Source organism: Heterocephalus glaber, unplaced genomic scaffold (assembly GCF_053883595.1).
Source record: "Heterocephalus glaber isolate CG9 unplaced genomic scaffold, H.glaber_assembly_v1.0 deba00001564, whole genome shotgun sequence".
Classification (NCBI taxonomy): Eukaryota; Metazoa; Chordata; class Mammalia; order Rodentia; family Bathyergidae; genus Heterocephalus; species Heterocephalus glaber.
The window spans coordinates 3111882-3134541 of record NW_028258351.1 but is presented as its reverse complement, the minus strand read 5'-3'; the positions used below and the strand labels follow the sequence as shown (position 1 = coordinate 3134541).

General features: G+C 40.9%; 1 protein-coding gene and 1 pseudogene across 2 annotated transcripts in view; both read right to left on the bottom strand.

Moving 5' to 3' along the window:
* Nucleotides 1–11129, bottom strand: part of Appbp2 (amyloid beta precursor protein binding protein 2) — a 60644-nt gene extending 49515 nt beyond the window's left edge. Inside the window, exon 1 of one of the 2 annotated variants that reach the window (XM_004870387.4) lies at nucleotides 10697–11129. In XM_004870387.4, coding sequence (XP_004870444.1) covers nucleotides 10697–10834 — 138 coding nt within the window. In that variant the 5' untranslated portion in view covers nucleotides 10835–11129. The remainder of the gene's footprint in view (nucleotides 1–10696) is intronic. The other variant, XM_021248668.2, reaches the window with a different exon arrangement.
* Nucleotides 313–10126, bottom strand: LOC106008212 (ubiquitin-conjugating enzyme E2 Q1-like; annotated as a pseudogene).
* Nucleotides 11130–22660: the final 11531 nt, after the last annotated feature.

The window sequence follows — 22660 nt, the reverse complement described above, 5'->3', positions numbered from 1 at the left end:
AAAAAAATAAGAACCAAGATAGTCATGTAATGGTACAAGATCCCAATGATGAATGTAACTATTTTATACCTAAAATGTACCAATAAACAATGGGGGAAAAAAAGATAATTAAAAAAAAAAGTACTATAATGTGCAATTCCCATAATCCCAGAACTCTGGAAAGCTAAGGCGAGGATCCCAGCCTGGGCAAGACCCTGACTCAGAATTAAAAAGGGCTGACGATGTAGCTAAGTACGAAGGCCTAGATTGGTTGGCCCCAGTGCCAACCCTTCCCCCAAAAGTAATGTATAAATATGAATACAGAACAGGAAATGAAGGTAATAGTGTTCAATTTAATTCCAAGGACTTAAGATGTTGTACTGTGCCAACAATCACAAACATCCAATTAGTAATCGTGGTTAAGAATAAGTAATACTACTTTTAAATTTTCATGCATTTTTAAACAAATCTTAAGTTTTTAGGACGTAAATATTAAATTGCTTGACGCTAACTACTTAATAAACAGAACCATTAGGTAGTTCTTTTGGCCTTGAAGGTGTCATGCATGACCCAGTTGTGAAGAAAGTGAGTCTCAGGCATATACAGTAGTTCCCTCAGGCCGGGGATTTAGCTCAGCGGTTCTGCTGCCTGCCTTGCAAGCGAAAGGACCAGAGTTCCATCCCTGGTACCAACAAAAAAAAAATAGTTCCCTCATCCACAGGGGATGTTACAAGACCCCAATGGATGCTTGAATCTGCAGACAGTAGCGAACCCTGTATGTAAAGTTTTGTTTTTCTCATATGCTCTGCAGCATTACCACACATTATGAATTCATCTATCCCGCCACGTGTTAACACCCTGGAGCCTCCTCTTCTACTCCCTGTGTTGGAGCCAGGGTTAGGTGAATGAGAGCACTGACAGTCGATGCGATAACTCAGATGGCTACAAAATGACTCAACATTTAATGGACTGGAATGGATTGGACATGGGGGGATTTCATCACACTATTCAGAACAGTACAAGATTTAAAACTTTTGAAAGGTTTATTTTGGAGATTTTATATTTAGTAGTTTCAGACATGGTTGACCACAGGTAACTGAAACCACAGAAAGTAAAACTTTGAATGAAGGGGACCTACTGTACTGTGCCTGGTTTGTTTTACTTAATATTATTTGTCAAAATTCATCCATATTGTTTTACCAGTCATCATTCACTTATTTTCATTGTGTAATATTCCATTGTATCACTACACGACAATCTATTAATTCTCCTATTGATGGACATTTGTACAATTTCCACTTGTTGGTTATTATGAGTAATGCTATAAAAATTTATGCGTATATATCTTAAAGTGGAATATACACATAATTATATATGTATATATGTATATATACAGAGGGGGGAGGGGGTGGAGGGAGGGAGGTAGAGAGAGACAGAGGGGGAAGAGCATGTGCACCAAAAGAATGTATACACTTCAGGAAAAGAAAAACAGTATGATGCTTTTTCAACAGATGGTGTTAGCCTCATGTAGGGGACCCTACAGGATGTCCTATATTGCAAAAAACCCATTACACTGCTGACCCTTAGAGAAAAATTTGAAAATGCATGTGTAGCACTCTCAATGACCACCACTACCCAAACAGCAGTTTGCCATACTAATAAATGTCTGGAAGCTAATGGCCACCTCTTTAAGCACCTCTTGTAACTGTATAGGCCAAAAGTAACTTGTATTAATCTCATGATGTCTCAATAAATTTAGTATTAAAATATTTATACAAGTTTTTCTTTTCCTGCAGTGTGTATATCTTTTTTGGCAGACTGTGTGTGTGTATATATATATATTTTTTTAAGTTTTAGTATGTAATGCTGATTTTCTAAATTGGTGTTATCAACTATGCTTCCACTAACATTGTAGGGTACAAATTTCCATTATTCCACATGTTTGCTAACACTATTTTCTTTTTCATGTAGACATTCTGATGGCTGTATAGTGAAAGAACATTTCCCTAAAGACAAAATGATGCTAAGTCATTTGCTAAGTGTCTGGCCTCTAAATATTCTTTCTGGATACCCACTAAAATTCTTTAACCATGAAACAAAAAAAATATTATTCTTTGCTATTAATTTGTAGTACTTCAGATGCAGGATAAGTCCTTTGTCAGATATATTTATTGCAAATATTTCCTCCCATTCTGTAACTTAACATTTTCACTCCAACTAATATCTTTTGATGAACACATTTTGATGAACATTCAAGATCTTAATATAGCCCAATTTACCAAGCTTTCTTTATATTTAACTGATTTTGTATCCTGTTTAATCAATCCTTCTTGATACAATGAAAAATTTTTTAAGAAACTGTATTTTAAACCAGGCATGGTGGCACACTCTTGTAATCCCAGCACTTGGGAGGCTGAGGCAGGAGAATCTCCATAAATTCAAGGTCAACCTGTCTACATAGTCATAGTGAGTTCAAGGCCAGCTTCAACTACACAGTGAGACTTTGTCTCAAAAAAACACACCAAAACCCAGGGGATTTAGCTTAGTGGTTCTGCCACCTGCCGGGGGGGGGGGTGTCATTATTTTAGCCAGACCCAGTGGTGCACACCTCTAATCCAAGCTATTTGGGAGGCTGAGGCAGGAGGATCAAAAGTTCAAGGCCAGACTGGGCAACTTAGCAAGACCTTGCTTCAAAATAAAAAAATAAGGGCTAGTGGGATAGCTGATAGGTAGAGAGATCATCACTGGGTTCTACCCTAGCACCAAATCAATCCAGCTAGAAATGATTTTTGTATATGGTGAGGGATAAGATCAAGATACTATATTTTGGGCCGGGGATTTAGCTCAGTGGTTCTGCCGCCTGCCTCACAAGCACAAGGTCCTGAGTTTGCTTCCCAGTACCAAAAAAAAAGATACTATACTTTTCCCCCTCATATATAGATACTAAGTGTGGCCAATCCCACTTTGACTTTCCTTTCCCCATGGTACTGCCTGTCTCTATTATCTTAAGAGTTTATATGTCAGTCTTTTTATTTTCTGGACTGTTTGTTTTGTTTTGCACTGGTCTCTTCTGTCTTATCCATGTGCCAACATCATCACTATATTATCTCAATTATTATTGCTAGGTATTTGGTGGTGATATAAGTCCTGCAGATTTTCTTTCTTCTTCGTGATTGCCTTGGCTTAATACTACAATTTCAATTAGCATTTCAGTTGTCCATCCTTTGATGCTTTCTGACCATTCATATTTCCTCTTATAAAGGCAGTCTGGTTGTTCAGATTTTCTTTCTATATTGGGAAACTTGCCACTTTTTTTTTGTTTGTTTCACTATGTAGTTCAGACTGGCCTCGAACTCGTGGCAATCCTTAGCCTCTCCAGTGCTGGGACTGCAGGCGTGCACCACCATGTGTGGCTAGGAAACTTGTCTTTTATAAGTCAAATAACATTTGCATAGTCAAAGAGACTGTTTAATTTTCCCCTTTTTCCCTAACTTTTCCCTCATTTTAATATACTCAAAAGTATTAACTTCCTTTTTCCTCCAGGTTTTTGATTCCATACTTAGAAAAGCTTTCTCTGTGCCAAGACACCATTACAGTGTTGGCAAGATAAGTAACAGAGGTTTTCACCTCTTAAATATTTTTATAATTCATAAGCTTTGCACAGTAGCAGTATACATAGCCAATGAGGTTTATCTGAGGCTCAATAATTTCTAATTGTATTTTTGGGGCATGTGTACTGGGAATCTAACTCAGAACCTTGAGCTTGCCAGGCAGGCTTGGTGCCACTGAGCTAAATCCCCAGCCCTCCTAATTGTATTTTTATACTGTAATTTTAAAATGTTTTTTGTTTGTTTTAGGGGCCTTCTCACTGAGCTATATCCCCAGCCTTTTTTTTCAAATTAACAAACTGTAATTGTTTTCCCAAAGATACTTATCATACACATCCATCATACACTGTAACCAAAAAAAGCAGTGTACATCAAATGAGAAAATAAATTAAAAATCCATAGCACAGGTAAGGAGGCACTAGTCTGGAGCACGGCTGAGTTTCCAGCCTAGGAGGAGGCTTGAGTTTCTTTATAAGAACGCCTGCTAGCGAGGGTCTAACACGTGGTTGGTCAATCTGTAGTCAGTCTGGAGAACTTGAGACAGTTTGTGTGTTTTGTTTTTTTTCCTTAGTGTTTAGAATACCCATCATTGTCCTGCAATAGGCAGAGGTATCATGTCTGGGGAAAAGAGGGAGGGAACCACAGAGACAGCTTGAGATCCAAATACAGCATTCAAACGTAATTGGTCCAGTGGTGCTGGGGAGGAGGGGGGCAATCGGGTTGGGCCACCTTCCTTCTCGGGTGTGTACCAGCCGTTTTTTTCGCGGGTCTGCACCAATAACTTGTAGGACTGCTGTGCTCTCATCAGACTGTACTGAGATTTGTTGGTTCCAAACTGCACTTGCGCTTTCCCCTTCACCAGCGTGGCACTGATCTGCATGGTCACGGACTCTATGGAGTATGCACTGCTCCAGCCCTGCTTGGTTAGAAGTTCCATGCAGGTGGCACAGAACATACCCTTGGGAGAGGACTGGAGACACAACCCTGATGCACAGTGGGTCAAAGGGAAAGTTATCTTTAAAAGAGAAGTTAAGCAGGATGAACTCAGCTCCTTCCTTCTCTTTGAGGATCTGGAGGTCACTGTGGAAAGCACTGTCCTGGTCAACTTTGAGGAGTTTGACATTCCAGTCACACAGACTATCATTCACGAGTTCAATGGCACAGTTTCCACCTTTGAAACTCTGGGATCAGCATATACCCCTGAGCTCCTTCATCAGCTGGTCAGTGGCCTGCCCTGAACCAGACACTGCATCATTTAAGTCATCTTGCCTCTGGTTCTTTTTAATTTTCTCAAGAATTGCCAGCTGGGGATTTAGCTCAGTGGTTTCAAGGACCCAAGTCCGATCCCCGGTACCAAAAAAAAAAGAATGGCCAAGTTTTCTTTTCCAATGCCATCATCTTCAGACTTCTTTCCCTCAGCTGGTTCTTCCTTTCATTTCATAGTGGTCTGGGTCTTCTGTGTCCTCAGGCATCTCCTCATCTTAATCTTCTGAAGATACCTCCTCCTGTGTGCACTGATCTGCTGGCCAGGGCTGATCCAGCATCTCCACATCCGGATGCTGAGGGATGCTGTAGAGTTTATACAGATCAGAGATGATCCTCTTCAGATGCTGCAAAAGCTGAGTATTCCCTTTCTTTATGTCCCCCAGCCTCTCCAAGACAGCAGCCAGATTAGGGTCATCAGACTCCACCGACCAGATAGGGGGCACAGCAGGGTACGACTCCCGTGATGTTGCAATGGATGCGGAAGGGATTCCTGAGTGGGGAGATGTGGTCCAGGTGCAGCCCTGGCCCCTGGCCCCTGCCCCTGCCCCTGCGACCCCAACCAGCAGGAACTTGCAGCTGAGCTGGTCAAGGCAGGTGCTCGTGGCTGCATTGAAAGATGGACTCAAGCAGCTTCAGCTCTCGCCTTAGGCAGGGCCCCGGCACTGCCCCTGGGCCACCTCCTGGCCCCTCAGCTGCTGCCCCTGCGGCTGCTGCATCTGCTGCTCTGCTCCACTCCGCAGCCAGTGGGCCTGGAGCCTCCGGCCGCCTCCGCCTCCACGGTCTGTAGTTCCTGATGCCCCCTTCGTCCTCTCCAGCCTTTTTATTTTGAGTCAGGGCCTCATTAAATTGCCCAGGCTGGGTCAAACTTGCAATCATCCGCCCTCAGCCTCCCAAAGCTTGGGATTATAGCTGTGCACCATGTACCTGGTTTAAAAATTTCTTACGCCAGGGACCACCTGCCTCCCAAGTGAAAGGTCCCAAGTTCGATCCCCAGAACCAAAAAAAAAAAAATAATAATAATAATAATAATAATTTCTTTAAAGAAGAAACTTCATTTTGCCCTGTAAGATACTTACCCAATAATTTATTCCACTCCTTCCAGGATTTCAATAACCATATTTAAATCTTTAATTCATGTGGAATAAATTTTGGTATATGGCATGGTATAGTGGTTTCCCAAATTAGACCGATTAATCATACATTTGTTAAGATTCCCCCACTGACTTGAAATATAATATTGTCTCATAATTTTACCACATAGTGAATGCTTCAATATGCTTTGGTTTCCTTCTGGACTACTACCTTTGATAAATCCAATTCCCTTTGTTGTTCTTGTGTCAGTGCTACACTATTTTAGTATGTAGCCTTCTAACAGAGTTGACTTTCCTTTTTTGGGGTCAGTACTGGGGACTGAAGCCAAGGCCTTCACCCTGACCTAGCTTTTCAGCCCCTTTTTAGAGACATGGTCTCATTAAATCAGAAAGTTACCTAGGCTGATTCCAATTTTCAGTCCTGCCTCAGCCTTAAACTTGACTGTCTTAAAATGTACAACTCTCCTAAACACTGCGCTTTAACATTTCCTTGGTTCATTTTTATTTGGTAATTAATGCCTCTATTTGAACTTAATATTTAATCAGTTTCCTATACTAAGTAAAATTCTGAGATTCTAATTCAAATTGTGACAAATTTACAGAAACTGAGATGGCTGGATGTGTTTAAAACATATTACCTTCCCATACAGATACATGCTATGGCTGGCTATTTATGTTCTTTTAAATCCCTTTCCCCATTAAGTTTGAGTTCTCATCTTATTAGGCTCTCTATATGAGAAGAATATTAACTCTTTGGTTGTCAAATACTATATGTTACAAATTTCTTCCAATTTATTACCAACAAATTTTAAAAGATTATCAGAGTATTAGTTGAGGTTGTATATAGTTAGCTATGTAACACACACTTATACAGAAAAAGAAAAAAATTCATCTTAAATCAAGCATTTATTAGTAGGATTTTCAGCATGAGACATACAATTAAAAAAAAAAACAAAACCAAAAACCCAACTCATCAAGCCAAAGACTGATAGCCAACCACTGTGGTGAGTGCCTGTATAGTTCCAGCTACTCTGGGACCTGAGCTCAGTTGAAGGCCAGTCTGAGAAATACAGTGAGACCCTGTCTTAAAAAATAAAAACAAAAATAACTGTGAAAACAAATAGAACATATTGCTAAAACACTTCCCCTAGCCAAAATGTAACTTTATGGAACAAAAGAGACAATTTAGCAGTTAAAATTAAAAGACCATATAATCTTTGTTCTTTAAAGAACCTCTCAATGTATTTCCTTTCACTATATATACAGTTGAACAATTTTTTCAATTCACCTTATCTAAAATGGTTCAGGATCTTAGAGAAAAAAAAATATTCAGAACCAAAGCCGTCATTTTGTAGGGTACTGGTTACTGCTGAACCATCTAGCTACCACTTGTCAATTCTTTTCTGTATTTTTTATTCAGCTTCCCTTCCCATACCCTCAATAGCCATTTCCAACTGAAGTACTCTTTGTAGACAAGAACTACCATTCCTACTCCTACATCTTACCCTCAGACGATTTCACTTAATTCCGACACTCTTTGCAGATCACCTATATTGATAACTTAGATTTCCTTCTCATCTCAGAGAAAGTGTTCTTTCCCTGTCTCCACTTTGAGATAATTATGTACTTAATTTATACACAGTGAAGGAGGAAAAGATCAAAAAGGGGCAAGACTCATTAATGTTACTGCTCAGGACTCTGTGCTAGAACTTATTTCCTGCTGAACTGGAATATTTAACCTCTCACTCTGTTTTGACTTCTCCCATTCTGCCAAATATATATTCTAATGGTTTCCATTCTTTTGTTTGAGACATGGTCTTGCTATATAGCCCAGTCTGGCCTCAAACTCAGAGCAATTCTCCTCCCTCAGCCTCCAAAGTGCGGAGATTACAGGCATGCACCACTTCCAGCCATGGTTTCCATTCTTTAAGGAAAAAAACCACTTCATACTTTGCTCTTTCTATTTAACCTATCTCTCTCATCCTTTTTTAGGAAGCAGTCAACAGTCCTATTCTTTTACCTCCAATTCATTCCACAGCTCCTGTCCCAATGCTTTACATAAGACTGTGCCTCTAGCTGAAGGTACTAACCAAAACAGTTACACAGCACCACATCAGTCAAGAAGAATGGGGGGGGGGGGGGATTTTTGATTCCATAACTACTACACTTTTGTCTACAATTATGCCTACTGATGGAAATTGGGACTGTAGAAAAGAGCTGATTGTGAGTTTCTCCTTGGCTCTGAAGTGGAGAAAAGGAGAAACTCTAAACAGTGTGCCTCCAAAAATGTTCAAAAGTTGGGCAGGGAATGAGTATTTATACTGCTGTGTGGCTTAAAAAGGGTTTTGTTTTTGTTTTTGTGGTAGTAGGGATTGAACCCAGGGCATTCCCACAGACCTACATCCCAGGGGTTGTTTAAAATTTATTTTTGTGACAGGGTCTCCCTAAATTGTACAGACTGGGCTTGAACTTCTGATCTTCTGCCTCAGACTGAGGAGTAACTGGTATTACAGGTGGGTACCATCATGCCCAGGCAAAAAGCATCTTATTTTTATGCGCTGGTATAGTGTTTACATTTTCCTTGCTATAGCTCCATTAAAAATCGAGTTCTAGGATTGACTTTCGCTCTATCTACTACAGCAGCTAATAAAAAATTAGTTGTGGGCCGGGGATTTAGCTCAGTGGTTCTGCCACCTGCTTCGCAAGTGCAAGGACCCAAGTTCGATCCCTGGTACCGAAAAAAAAAAAATTAGTTGTATACTAGCTTTCATTAAAATAATCTACTATTCAAAAAAATCTACTACTTCTAGACACAAAATCTTTCTAAGCAAAAAACCAAGGTACTCGGGAACTAAATACTAGGCTTGAGACCTTGACTACCTTACCTAACATTATCACCTATAGAACAGGGCTATACTCCACAGTTTAACCTAAAGGCTTGCAGAAGATAAGATAGATAAAACACTTAACAGTTCTGGGCACATATCAAATACCTTTTCATCTTACACAGGCCAAATTCAAAATAAGTATAGAATTATTAGGGAGTAAAAATGTACTAATATGAAGAAATATTAAAATTTTGTGAACTGTGAGACAGAAAATGTGACAAAAGCACCATCTGTTCATACTCACTAATAATAATCTTCAAAGGAAAAGCTCCAAATAGAAGTTAAAGTTACTAGAAGATATCCAAATATTTTTAGGAGATTTAAGTAGGAAAAGTACTTTGACAGATTAAATTCCTAGTGATTTCCTCTAAAAAGTATACCAGATTACATAGGATTTAATAAAACAGACAAGCAATAGCACACACAAAGCTGCAGTTTCCCAGGTTGAAAAAGACAAATCTAATTAGTCTTAAATATACATAAGTTTCCTTACCTATACACAAAAGTAACTCTATCAACGGGATTTGGGAGAGGAGGTTTTTCTCTAAATCCATCATAATAATAATATACATGGCCAAAATGAATCTCCAAATATGTAGAGGAAAAATATTGTAACTGTTAGAATTGGTGCAAAGCAGCTGGATTTAATAGAATGCAGTATGCCAGCTGCTAATTCTGAAAATATTCTGAGGGTGGAGAAATCCGGCAATCTTCCTAATAAAACAACTGCCATAAAACACCATATATATAAAAAAATATACACATCTGTTAAATATCAGTTTACACTGTTCTAACCAACTTGTAAATTAAGAGGAAATATTTAAGATCTAAAAGATAATAAATCCTACTCCGGGTCACATTTTGCAGGGTGGCTACTGAAGAGTAGTTATCCACGCTGATTCAAGGCAAGAATGACTGAATAATAGATCCAGTATTCACATCCAAATGTGGGGAGAGAGAAAAAAGGAGGCTTCGAGTTCAGTCCATGAAGTTCTCCTCCCTCTCAGAAACACTGCAAAAATTGTCCCTATCTAAGGTCACTTACCCTTGAAACTCCATGGTGAGTGACTTGAAGACTTTTTGTTCAGATTTTTGAGGGGGAGCAATTCAGGAATGCTATAAGATTGCAATTTTCAAATACATGAACATGATTTAAATTTCTAAAGTATTTTTTTCTTTCAGGAAATGTCACCCCTTCCTTTTCAAAGAGTGGGACAACATTCTCATATTAATAAAATCCCCAATTCAACACCAAGTGTAAACAACCCCCCCCCAAAAAAAACCCAACAAAGCTTTAAAGATTTGCTAATAAAGCACACAGACCATTTCCAATAATCCGTAATTCCCTTCCGATTGGGAAGAGAAAGGCGCAACGAAGGAAACAAAGCAGATATAGTTTTAAAAAAAAAAATCCCCAAACCAAAAAACAAGGGTAAAGAGGGCAACGAAATGAGAAAGTAGGAAGGGGTGGGGGGAGGAGGAGAGCAAAAAGTCCAGCTGATGCTTAGACTTCATTGAGAGGGGAGGGCAGAAAATATCCCAAAGACAGAGAAGGGAAACACCCGGTGGGACACGGATGAAACAGAGGAAGTCCACGCAAAAGGCCTAGCCTAGGGGGCCACTGCAGAAAGGAACACCAAAAGGAGCAAGGCTGATCAGGAAGACTATCAGGCCCCAAAGCTTGGGAGACAGCGGATGGGGCAATCTAGTGGTGCTGTACTGGTAACGAGGTCCCCGCGCCAGACATCTCGCAGGCGATCCTGCTAAGAGGGGTGAGGGGTCGAACGCGGGGTTCGCAGACGTGGAAGGGGGTGCGGCCCCAGGGGTTGCGGCAGGGGAGCGGCGAGCAGGCCCCGGTCCGTACCTTGTAGTAAACATCGAATTGGATGTTCTCGGGCAAGGAGCGGATGTCTCGGCGGGAGCGGATGTAGTTGTCCACGACAGCGGAGATGGCGGTGTTGTAGAGAGTCTCTGGGATCCACTCTAGCTCCACGGCCGCCATCTTCCTTCCCTCCTCCTCAGCCTCCTCCTCCGCCGCCTCCCGAATGCCCCCGCCTCCCTCCGTAGCGAACTCCTCTACGGCCCGGAGGATTCGGAGGGGCGGCGACAGCCCCCCGGGTCCACGGCAGAGGGCACGGCCGCCCTGGCTTTTCGGGGACGAGCTGGGGGACAGCGGACTCAGGCCCGGGCCAAGAGGGGGATGGGGAGCAGCACACGTCCAAGCCGAACCCTCACATTCCGGGTTTGAGAGGAGCCCAGGTTCCGTCCCAGCACCGAGCTCTGCAGGGGCGGGGCTGCGCGTGCGGCGTCATGACGTCAGCGCACGCCAACGCGTTGGAAGGAAGGAATGCGGCAGGCGGAAAACTTGGTTAGAGGGGGCACGATTTCTCCCACTCGGTTTGTACTTTTGTAAGGAACCCGGGACTTGGGTGCAGTTATTACAGGGGTCTGGCCCTCCATTCTGAGTCACTCGAGTCCTTCTGCAGGTCCTGCGTTGGGATTTCTTAACGGCATTTGAGCTTCAGGTAAAACTTTGGATCCTTTCCCCCACAAAAGTGCACAGTTATTCACACGCTGAAAAATGTGCATTCAGGGAATTAGTGAATTCACTAGGATTCCTTCCTTAGACTGAGGCCACCAACCCGAGTTGAGAACCCGCAGTCCAGGAACTAGGGGTCCCGATGGTCCTTCGCACTGTTGCAACTTTTTCACCCTGATTTTTTAAAAGCCAAATAAAATTTACAAAATAAAGAGGAAAAAAATCTGCTGTAAGAAGAAATTTGTTAGGGACTTAGCCTGTCACAGGCTAACTGTGGGTAACATTAGGGGTAACATTAAAAAGTCTAAATGGTGACTCCATGAGGGCTTAACGATAGAAATGAAGATTTCAGTTTTCTGCCACGGTTAGAGTCCCAGCTTGCTTGTGGAACAATTGGAAGTACAGTACTTGCTTCAGCGCTTTCCTTCATCAGTCTGAACATCTGCTAGTTACGTAATTTAATTTTCTAAGTCTGATTTCAAGAACTTGGTGCAACATCCTTCTGTTCTAGGAATTTAACAAAAAAATTACAGCCATAATGGTCCGTGACATGTAAATCTCATAGTCGCTCTATTACAGTGTAAATCTTGAAGACAACAGTAATAATATCCTGATATTTAGCCCTAAAGGTATTGGAAGGGAAGGGATTCTTTCAGTTTATCCTTTGCCCTGTTATTTCATTGTTAATTGTTTGAGCAGCTCTTTTAAAAAAAATACACTTTGTCTTCACCTGTTCTTACTCTACAATCCATAAACCTAGAAAAGTTGTGGTTGGCCTAAAGATGGGGTTGCTTATTTTAGCAAGAAAAAATGCAAATGCCTAATTACATTTTAATTTCAGACAAATAACTTTATTTACTTATTTATTCAGTACTGGGGATCAAACCCAGGGTGTTCTATTACTGAGTACATCCCCAGATCTTTTTCTTTTTTACTTTGAGACAGGGTCTTACTAAATTGCTCAGAGTGATAGATTGATTACAGGTGTGCACCACCACCTGAACACAATGGTAGAGCAACCATGGGTATGATCCCCAGTACCAAAAAAAAAAAGTATACATGGTTTACCTGAAATTCAGATTTTTTGTTTTGTTTTTGGAGACAAGGTCTCGTTATATAATTCAGGCTAGCCTTTAACTTGATGCAATGCTCATGGCTCAGTCTCCCAAGTACTGGAATTCTAGGCATGTGCCACTATGCCCAGTGAAATTCAGATTTTTAATCAGGCACCTATATTTTATCCAGCACCCATACTTCAAGGATCCATGAATCCCCTGAAAATAAATATAGATGTTTTCAGACACTTTTGCAGAATCAACACCTGGATTCTGGTGCTGTAAACAGGTGAAATTGTGTCAGGCACACATACTGATATATGATCTTAGATGCCAGTCACAGAATTAGACATTTAAAGATGGGGCTGAGGATGTAGCTCAGTGGTAGTGTTTGCCTAACCTGTTCAAAGCCCTAGGTTCAATCTTCAGCATCACAAACAAACAAAAAATATTTTAAAATATGTCTAGACACAGCGGGGGCCAGATGAAAGAAAGGGATTACTGCTCCCTTCTTCACTAATTTGAGAGTGAGTTATTAAAATGTATGAGATAGACTCAGCGGCCTTGGCCAATAGGAGACAGACCAACTATCAAAAAGGATAAGACCCTGAGAAAACAATTCATCGTGAGGGTAAAAGGAGTCAAGACCATTGGGCTGGCATCTGTACAGAAAGTCAAGGGTCAAAGGGGATCATTGGCTCCTGAATTAGAATCCACTGCACACTTGTGTTCTCAAGAACTGGCTGAGCCAGCTGTGATGGAGCAGCTCAGGAGGCTGGGCAGGAGGATCTCAAGCATGAGGCCAGCAGGGCAACTTAGCCAGACTGTCTCAAAATAAAAGAAGTGGGGCTGTAGCTTAGTGGTTGAGCAACCCCAAATTCAGTCCCCAGTACCGCTAGGAAAAAAAAAAAGAAACTAGCCAAATATAGAAAACTGGAAGCTAGGCCATTTTTGTTGTGGACTATGCCCAACTGAAGAAAGAAAAGTCTTCTTTTGCATTCCAAGAAATTAATTAGGCCTACTAAAGTGGAGATTTAACCCCAATAATTATGCTCTGCTGCTGCTTATATTTTGTACTATAGCATAGAATCTGAGTTCTTTTTTTTTTTTGGTACCAGGGGTCGAACTCAGGACCCTGCACCTGCAAGGCAGGCGGCGGAACCACTGACCTAAATCCCCGGCCCTAGAATCTGAGTTCTAAGTGGTCAAGGCAATTCCAAAAGAGACTTGTATGTGATGCTAAGGGCCTTGGACTTCATTTTGGGGATGGTGGAGAAGATGTGTCAGAAAGAAGATGACAAGCCAGGCATGGTGGCATGTGCTCTACTACCAGCTACTCCAGAGGTTGAAGCCAGAGGATCACTTGAGTCCAAGAGTTCAAGACCAGCTAGACAACAAGACCCTTCCCTAAAAGAAAAAAAAAAAAAGAGTCAGCCATGGTGGTACACACCTGTAATTCCAACACCCTGGAGTCTGAGGCAGGAGGATCACAAGTTCTAGCTCAGCCCGGGGAACCTAGCAACTTAGCAAGACCCTGTCTCAAAATTTAAAAAAAAAGAAGAAGAAGAAGGGGGCTGGGAATGTAGCTCAGTGTGAAGGCTCTGAATTCGATCTCCAATAGAGAGAAAGAAGATAGCAGTAGGGCTGGGGATTTAGCTCAGTGGTTTCGCCGCCTGCTGTGCAAGCACAAGGACCCGAGTTCCATCCACAGTACCAAAAAAAAAAAAAAAAGAAGAAGATAACAGTAATCCAAGACTGGTGGAACCACAAGATCTAGAATTTTGTATTCCCAGCTGTAAAAAATAGTGAAAAGGCCTGCCAAACTGCCATGGCTACCTACACATTGTGGTGGACAAAGATTCTCTGTGTCACAAGGTTACTTATGCAGTTCACCAAATTCCCTTTAAGCCTTGACTTTTGGTAGCCTCAAGTTTGGCAGCAGGTCTTGTAGGATACAGAGGTATCTAAGACAAGAAACTGGTCCAGACAGATTCCTGGGAATCCTAAGAGGCTATGATACCCATTGTGACAGCTTTTAAAGTACAATTTGTACATCATAAAGTACAATTTGAAAGAACATCATTAAGAAGTGGCGTCTAAGTACTTCCCCTTGAATCTGAGTGGATTGTGACTGTGTTGACCAATGGAGTGCAGCAGAAGCGACAGTGCTGAGGCCCAATCAGAAAAGGTCATGCAGCGTCTACCTTGTTCTCAGGAAGACTCACTCTTGGATCCATAAGGGTACCATATGAAAAAATAAACTGTCCTGAGGCCACCATACACCGAGAAATCCTAAGCCATATGGAAGGCTACATGTGAGCACTCTAATCAACCATTCCCAGCCCAGCCACCGGATGTTTTGTGTAAAGAACCTCTAGAAAATTCCAACATTTGAGTCACTGTGAGTCTTCCCAGATGAGGGCCCAAGAGTCATGGAGCTGAGACAAGCATTCCTGCTAAGCTCTATCTGAATTCTCAACCCCCAGAACCACAAAGAGATGGTTTGTTATGCCACAGTGCATAGCTGCAATACTGCTGTCAATTCCCTAAAGTTCCTGGGAACCCATCGCCTTAGATTCCATAATAAAACTCTTCCTCTCAAGGCTCTGTGTTACTAAACATATGAGTTCATTCATGAAAGTGATACAATTCACGGTCTGTGCTGGACTTTTCCTAACTTTCTGACAATGACTGTTACACTGTGTATAAGAATGAACTGATCGGGTTGTGGTGCTGCACACTTGTAATTCCAGCTCCCTGCCAGGATGCAGCAGGAGGATTGCAACTTTGAGCCCAGTCTGGGCAATTTAACACTTTAGCAAGACCCAGTCTCAAAGATTTTAAAAGTAGAGTGGGGGTGGGGGATGTACCTCAATGTAAAGGCCTTGGATTGAAAACACACACGTACACACAAACCCAATAACAGGAACAACAACAAAAAACTACCTAGCCACAGAAATGGAGACAATGATTTTTGTCCTAAGTGTGAAGTCTTTCAGAGCCCTTCAAGCCTAACGCCACATACTGCATTCAACTCCCATCAACTACAGACTAGCAGCCACATAAGTAATACATGTCTCATAAATAGGGCCTTCCAGGCATACCTGCTGCACTGAGTATCACATATGCAAAATGACCGGGTAATTTGATAATGATCCATGGAACCTGCAACCACCAAAAGTCAAAGCAAGCCTTTGTCAACAAGATCTGGTCACCTGGTGAAACAATACAAATAAGAAATCCAGCCTAATTTTCATCTCTGATCATCTCCATCTGCAGAAAGCTCAAAAGAGATTCCTCCCCAAGTGCATAGTTACTGTGCATCTTGTTTTCACCGTTTGCTGGACATCGCATCCTGTTAATCAAGACTGCCACCTGCTAGGTTCTTTCTACTGTCATTGACCACTGTTACCTTCATTAACATATACACCACCCCATTTGGCCAGAAAGCAGTGGGAAATGATAGCCTATCTTTCACTACTCCTTATTTTGAGGAACCCCAACTGGAACTTTCCCTGCCCATTTGGAACATTCTACTTACCTGACAATCTGAAGTCACTAGTATAAAAGGACAGAGTGGTTTATAATTTTGCAATGTCCATGCCAATCCAGTGTATGGAATAAAGGCTTAAGGACTGATTTTTGGAAGGATAAACAGGTAACCAATAACAACAATTCAGTGCAAGAAATGTTGTGATAAGATTTACACAGAATATTACATGTAAGATAATGTCTTGGTTTACAGTTCCAATATAGGTCTGTTCCCAAAATATTTTTAGTCACAATGAAGTTCACAGGAAAATAACACTGGAACACATTTACTTAAAATATTAGAAGTGGGTTCATTTTCATTTTCACCTTTTCCTCACACCTGGTGAAAATTGGGGGGAAGTATTCTTCTTATTAGAATATATATAACAGGGCTGGGGATTTAGCGCAGTGGTTTTGCCGCCTGCTGCGCAAGCGCAAGAACCCGAGTTTGATCCCCAGTACAAAAAAAAAATATATATATATATATAACACAAAATCATAAATCACATTTACAGTGCTTCATGATAATGAAAAATTATGACTTTAAAAACAATAGAAAATAGAAACAAGGTTACTCTAGGCAATGTGATGTAATCATTTAATAATAACTATTGTGCCATCTAAATGAGGTAAATTATCCTCAGTGATCCCATATACCTCCAACCCCCTGCTAAGCATTCTAGTTAAAATATTCAAATGATTGGTTTCACTGCCTGCTGCGCAAGCGCAAGGACCCAAGTTCGATCCCCAGTACCAAAAAAAAAAAAATTCAAATAATACAGGGTTTTTTTAACTTAAAAGATATAGTTAAGCCTTGTGGCACAGGCCTGTAATCCCACTACTTTGGGAGGCTGAGGCAGGATGATCATAATACCAAGCTCAGCCTGGGCAACTTAGCAACTTAGACCCTAATCAAAAAATTTAGAAGGGCTGGGGATGTAGCTTAGTGCAAAGGCGCTGGGCTCAATCCTCAGTTCTGAAAAAAAAAAAAGTCTCTCTTACTTTAAGAGAGATAAACCACATTGTTTTCTGCATTGCAAAGTATCTACTTCCTTTAAAACCCAAACTTTCAAGCTGGGTGCTTTCTGTCCCAGTACTCGAGGAGGCTGAGGCAGGAGAATTACAAATTTGAGCCTAGCCTGTGCAATTTAGCAACTTAGCAAAACTGTCTCAAAATAAAACATTAGAAGATAGAGATGTAGTTCAGTGCAAAGGTGCTGGTTCAATTCCCACTTACCTACACATGCTGCAAAATTTCAAAAACATGTTTAGGGGAAAAATATTTTTTCTTTGATAAAAAATTGTGGTATATATATCATAAATTTTATTTTCCTTTTTTTTTTTCCAGTTCTGGGGATCAAACCCAGGGCCTCATACATGCTAGGCAAGTGCTCTACCACTGAGCTACTCAACTACACTCCCAGCCCCTGTTTAAACCACTCTTAAATGTACAGTTCATTGGCATTAAGTACACAGTGTTGTGCAACCATCAACATTATCCATTTCCAAAACATTTTCATCCTCAAAATATTCTGTGCCTACTAAACAGTAACTCCCTGCCAGGGTTGGTAGCACAGGTTCATAATCCCAGCACTTGGGAAGCTGAGGGAGGAGAATCACCATGAGTTCAGACAGCCTGGGTTACATAGTTCAAGGCCAGCCTGAACTGCATAGCAAGACCCTGTCTCAAAAACAGCAACAACAAAAAACCCAAAAACTGTGACTCTCCATTCTCCTGTCCATCCCTAGGCCCTGTCAACTGTCTTGAACTTTGCCTGATCTAGGTAACTAATATTGTGGAATAAATATAACATTTGTCCTTTATAGTCTGGCTTATTTTTTATTTCAGTGTTCATCCATGTTGTAGCATGTATCAGACTTGCATTCCTTTTTAAGGCTTAATAATATTCCATTGTATGTACATACCACATTTTGTTTATCTGTTCATCTGTTGATGAACGTGTGGGTTGTTCTTACTTTTTGGCAAATGTGAACAACATTGCTATGAACATAAGTGTACAGTATCTCTTTGCATCCCTATCTCTTTGCCTACCCAGAAGTAGAATTGCTAGACCATATGGTAATTCTATGTTTAACTTTTGAGGAACTGCCAAACTATTTTCCATAGCATCTGCCCCATTTTACATTCCCACAAGTAACACACTAAAGTTCCAGTTTCTCTACCTCCTGGCCAATGTTTGTTTTTTTCCATTTTTAAAAATATAAGGGGAGTAACGAAAAAAAAGAATCAAGATATATTATGTACAGGTACAAATTCCTTATGAATGTGATCATAATGTATATCAAGAGTACCAATAAAGTTAATTTTAAAAATAAAAATAAAATAGTCACCAGGCTGGTGGCATACTCCTCTAATCCCAGCACTTGGAAGGCTGAAGCAGGATTGTTTCAAGTGTGAGGGCAACCTGAGCTACATAATGAGTTCAGGGCCAGCCTGAATTGACTTACAAAGCAGGACTGTGTCTCAACAAACGAACAAACAAAAAGATCCATATGTATATATATGTCATCCCCCCACATTAAAATAAAAATGTAATAGCCATCCTAATGGGAATGAAGTGGTATTAAAATATTTTTATATTTCACAAAACATTCACAGTAGAGTGATAAGCTAGTCCAATAAGAAAAGGATACTAAATATAAAGAGTTGAAAGAGAAAGTCTCACATGTCAGAAAAATGTTTAGGCAACATTTTAATGCCTTAAAACATGCAAATTCCCACCTGATTTATAGATGTTTCCTCCCATGCTCAAGTAAACATATGTGGAAGAATATTTCTACAGCTGTGTGTGTGCTAAGATGCCAGTTTTGAAGTGTGAACTGAGGTTAATCTGCAGCCCTTCCCCCTACCCAGGGAGGCAGGAGCTCGTGTGGTTCTTTGCTCATTTGTTTTAAGAGAGAGGCGCAGAGAAGAGAAACAAGGAGCCTTTTCTTTGTTTCTGCATTTTAAAAATCTAGGCTCTGAAGGGAAAAAGAAAGCGCTCATATGGACAGACAACAGAGTAGATTGGGCACTGACTTGATGAATAGAGCTTCCTCATCTGTAGACCAGCCATTTCCCTGGAAAGGAAAAGAGAAAAGGAAAGAATGCCCAGATTAGAAAGTATAGGAATCTGATTATGGAGGAGATGCCTGTTCCCTCACCACGACCACCTTCACCCCACATAGATCCTAGAGTAAGAATGGAGGGAAAAAATATTTAAGGAGGCAGAGTTCATAAATTCTACTTTCATAGGAAGGATCCAGAAAAGCACTAAGAAACTGAAATGGGAATCGCTGTCTGATGTGCTTCAACCATCACAGGTCCTCCAGGATGATGGGCAGTTTGAATTGTCACAGGGCCCCCAGTACAACATGGGAGTGATAGAATGGCTCTCTTCAGTATCTGGGGTAACCAGCATCTCTGAATTGCCTTGAGCAGCTGTGCTGGTTAATCTCAGTCACCAGCCTGACCAGGATAAGAGATTCTTGAAGAAGGGATTGGATCGTGAGTGCACCAGCCTCATCAGTGGGTTAACCCACCAAGAGTTTGTAGCAGAATGAGCCATTAGAAGGTGGGGCCTGCTTGGCGGAAGTGGGTCCTGAGTGTGTGACCTTTGAAATTACTTCTGGTCGCCTTCCACCATGATGTTTCTACCTTGAGCCAGCCAACCACGGGCTGAAATTATGAGCCAAACAAAGCTCTCCTCCTTTAAATTGTGGGTGTCAGGTATTTTGTCCTAGCAATGGAAAGGTGACTAATACAGTTACCCACAAATTGCTCAGAACAACAGAATGCTTTCTATGTGTCTGAGCAGATTGTTTCTGTTTTAATATCTAGGTCTTTGACTATTTTGATTTTATTTTAGTATGGTGTGAGAGATACAGGTTTAGATTCAATCTTCTGCATGTGAATAACCAGTTTTCCAAACACTATTTGTTAAGCAAGCTATTTTTTTCTCCAGCATATGTTTTTGGCCCCTTTTACAAGATCAGATGGGTGAATGTGCCGCAGCCTCTACCGTCTCCACACCCTCTATTCTGTTCCATTGATCTATGTGTGTGTTTTTGTGCCAATATCACATTATTTTCATTACTGTAGCTTTGTAATATAACTTGAAGTCTGAGATTGTAATGCCTTTCCCTTTGCTCTTGTTGCCCAGGATTGCTTTTGCTATTCTGGTCTCTTCTGGTTCTATATAAATTTTAGGATAGTTTTTTCTAGTTCTGTGGAGAATGCTGTTGATATTTTGATTGGGATAATGTTAAACCTATATATTCATTTTGATAATAAATGGCCATTTTGACAATATTGCTTCTGCCTATTCAGGAACAGGGGATGTCTTTCCATTTTCTAACGTTCTCTTTGATCTCCTTTTTTCAGAGTACTATAATTTTTGTTATAGAAGTCTTTTGCTTCCTTGGTTAGGTTAATTTTGAAGTATTGAAATTTTTTTGAAGCTATATTGAATGGGATTATTTTCCTAATTTTTTTCTCAGTAGTTTCATTCTTGGTATATGGGAACACTATTGATTTTTGTGTGCTAATTTTGTATCCTGCTATTTTTCTGAATTTGCTAATTATTTTTAAATTTGAGACAGTCTTGCTAAATTTCACATGCTGAGCTAAATTTCACAGCTAGATATGGCACATGCCTGTAGTCCCAGCTGAAGCAGAATTGCTGAGACAGGGTCTCACTATGTAGTTCAAGCTGGCATAGAACTCACTATGTAACTCAGTTGACCTCGAACCCTCAGCAAATAAAAAGGGCTGAGGGTGTAGCTCTATGATAGAGCTCCCCTGGGTTCAATCTCCAGAATTGGGGAAAATAATCTATAATTTTGCTCCAGAGGATACTTTAGCAAGATTTTATTTTTTCCTTGCCTTATACTTCACTTCCATTTGTATTGTGAGTTAGTTCAAGATTGTTAACTTTTCTTACTATGTCTCTTCTATTTTAAGGCTCTTTTCTGAAAATTTGCATAAACTTCGAAATCACTATGACAGCTATTTCTACAACTGTAATTGTTGCCTATTTCTTTGCCCACCATGGTTTCTTATATATCATGCCTCGACTCTTTTGAGGTTTTTATTGTAATTCATTTTTCATTTTGCTACAGAACTTCCTCAAGGGGAAAATAAAGTCTCTCTCGATAGATGGTTTGTATTTCCTCAAAACTCAGAGGGGTGAGGGTGTAGCTCAGTGGTGGAGTGTAGCCCAGGCTGGCCTCGAACTCAAGGCAATCCTCCTGGCTCAGCCTCCTGAGTACTGGGATCACAGGTGTGCACCACCACGCATGGCTTAATTCTGTACTTCTTACCACCTTGGTTCAGGCCACCATTGTCTCTCATCAGGATGACTGAAATTGCCTCTTCAAATGGTCTCACTGCTTTCAGCTTTGTCTTTCCTCTGCTCCACGTATTGCAGTGGCCTCCCCATTTCACTCCAAGTAAACACAAAAGTCCATCAGGTGACTGAAAGGACTCCACATGATCTGAAATCCCCACCCCAGCTGCCCTCTCTGAGCTGACTTCCTACTGCTCTTCTCCATTCTGTTCCAGCCACGGTGGTCACCTTGCTCTTCTGAGCCCTGTGCCTTGAGCACTCTCCTCCCAGATTAACTAAATGATACTTTTTCAGTGAGGCCTTTCCTGAACACCCTAAATAACATTGTAACCGCCCTCCAAGCCCTTATTCCTAATCCTCTCCTTTCTCTGCTTCATTCCCCCCCCCAATAGCACATATCACCTTCTCACACATCACACAGATTTGTAATTATTGTTTTTATTGTTACTGCATCTCCTCCTTCTGGACTGTAAATTCCAAGGTAGATGGGATTGTTATGTTTTGTGCAGTGCTGCCTGCAGTATCTAGAACAGTACCCAGCACATAGCAGGTGCTCAGTAAACACTTGTCCAATTGAACAGGTAGGACTTATATAGATACCCCTCGATGTCTAAGTATCAGGTTTACTGAGACTGCTTAGATTACTGGCTCCTCTTGTAATAACCTAAAATGTAGATATTATCAGTTTATATTTTTTCAAATAGAGGCAGTTTGTAAAAATCTCTTAAGCAAAGGACAAAGTGAGATAATCCCAAACTTTAAGAAACTGTTGATATAGTTGTTCCTCTCCCCCAAACCTTCATAGTGTTTGTTGTGTTTATTTTTTTTTGGAGGCAGAGTCTTACTGTATAGTCCAGGGTGGGCTTGAACTCATGATCCTCCTGCCTCAGCATCCCAGGGCTGGGATTGCAAATTTACGGTACTATGCCCAGATCAAACTTTCATTTTTCATCTGATTCAACTTGACTTGAAGACTGAGGTGTGAAAGGAGTCCCTCATTAGTTTCCAGAAGCAAAACAACTTTTTATGTTACAAATCTTTTCTGTTCTCTCTTTTTTTCTCTCTCGTGGTACTGGGGAATGAATCCAGTACTTCACACAGAGTCTTACACACACTAAGCAAGTTGTCCACCACTGAGATACATCCAGCCCTTTTTTGTTTTGGGTTTTTTTTGTTGAGATACCATCTCCCTAAACTGCCTACACAGGCCACAAACCTGTAATCCTCCTGCCTCAGCCTTCTGAGTAGTTGGGATTACAGAAATGTGCCACTGTGCCAGGCTCTGTTAACAAATTTTTAATGATTTCATCAGTGAGCTAGAGAGAGAGGAAATAGAATATTCACCACCTTGGCCA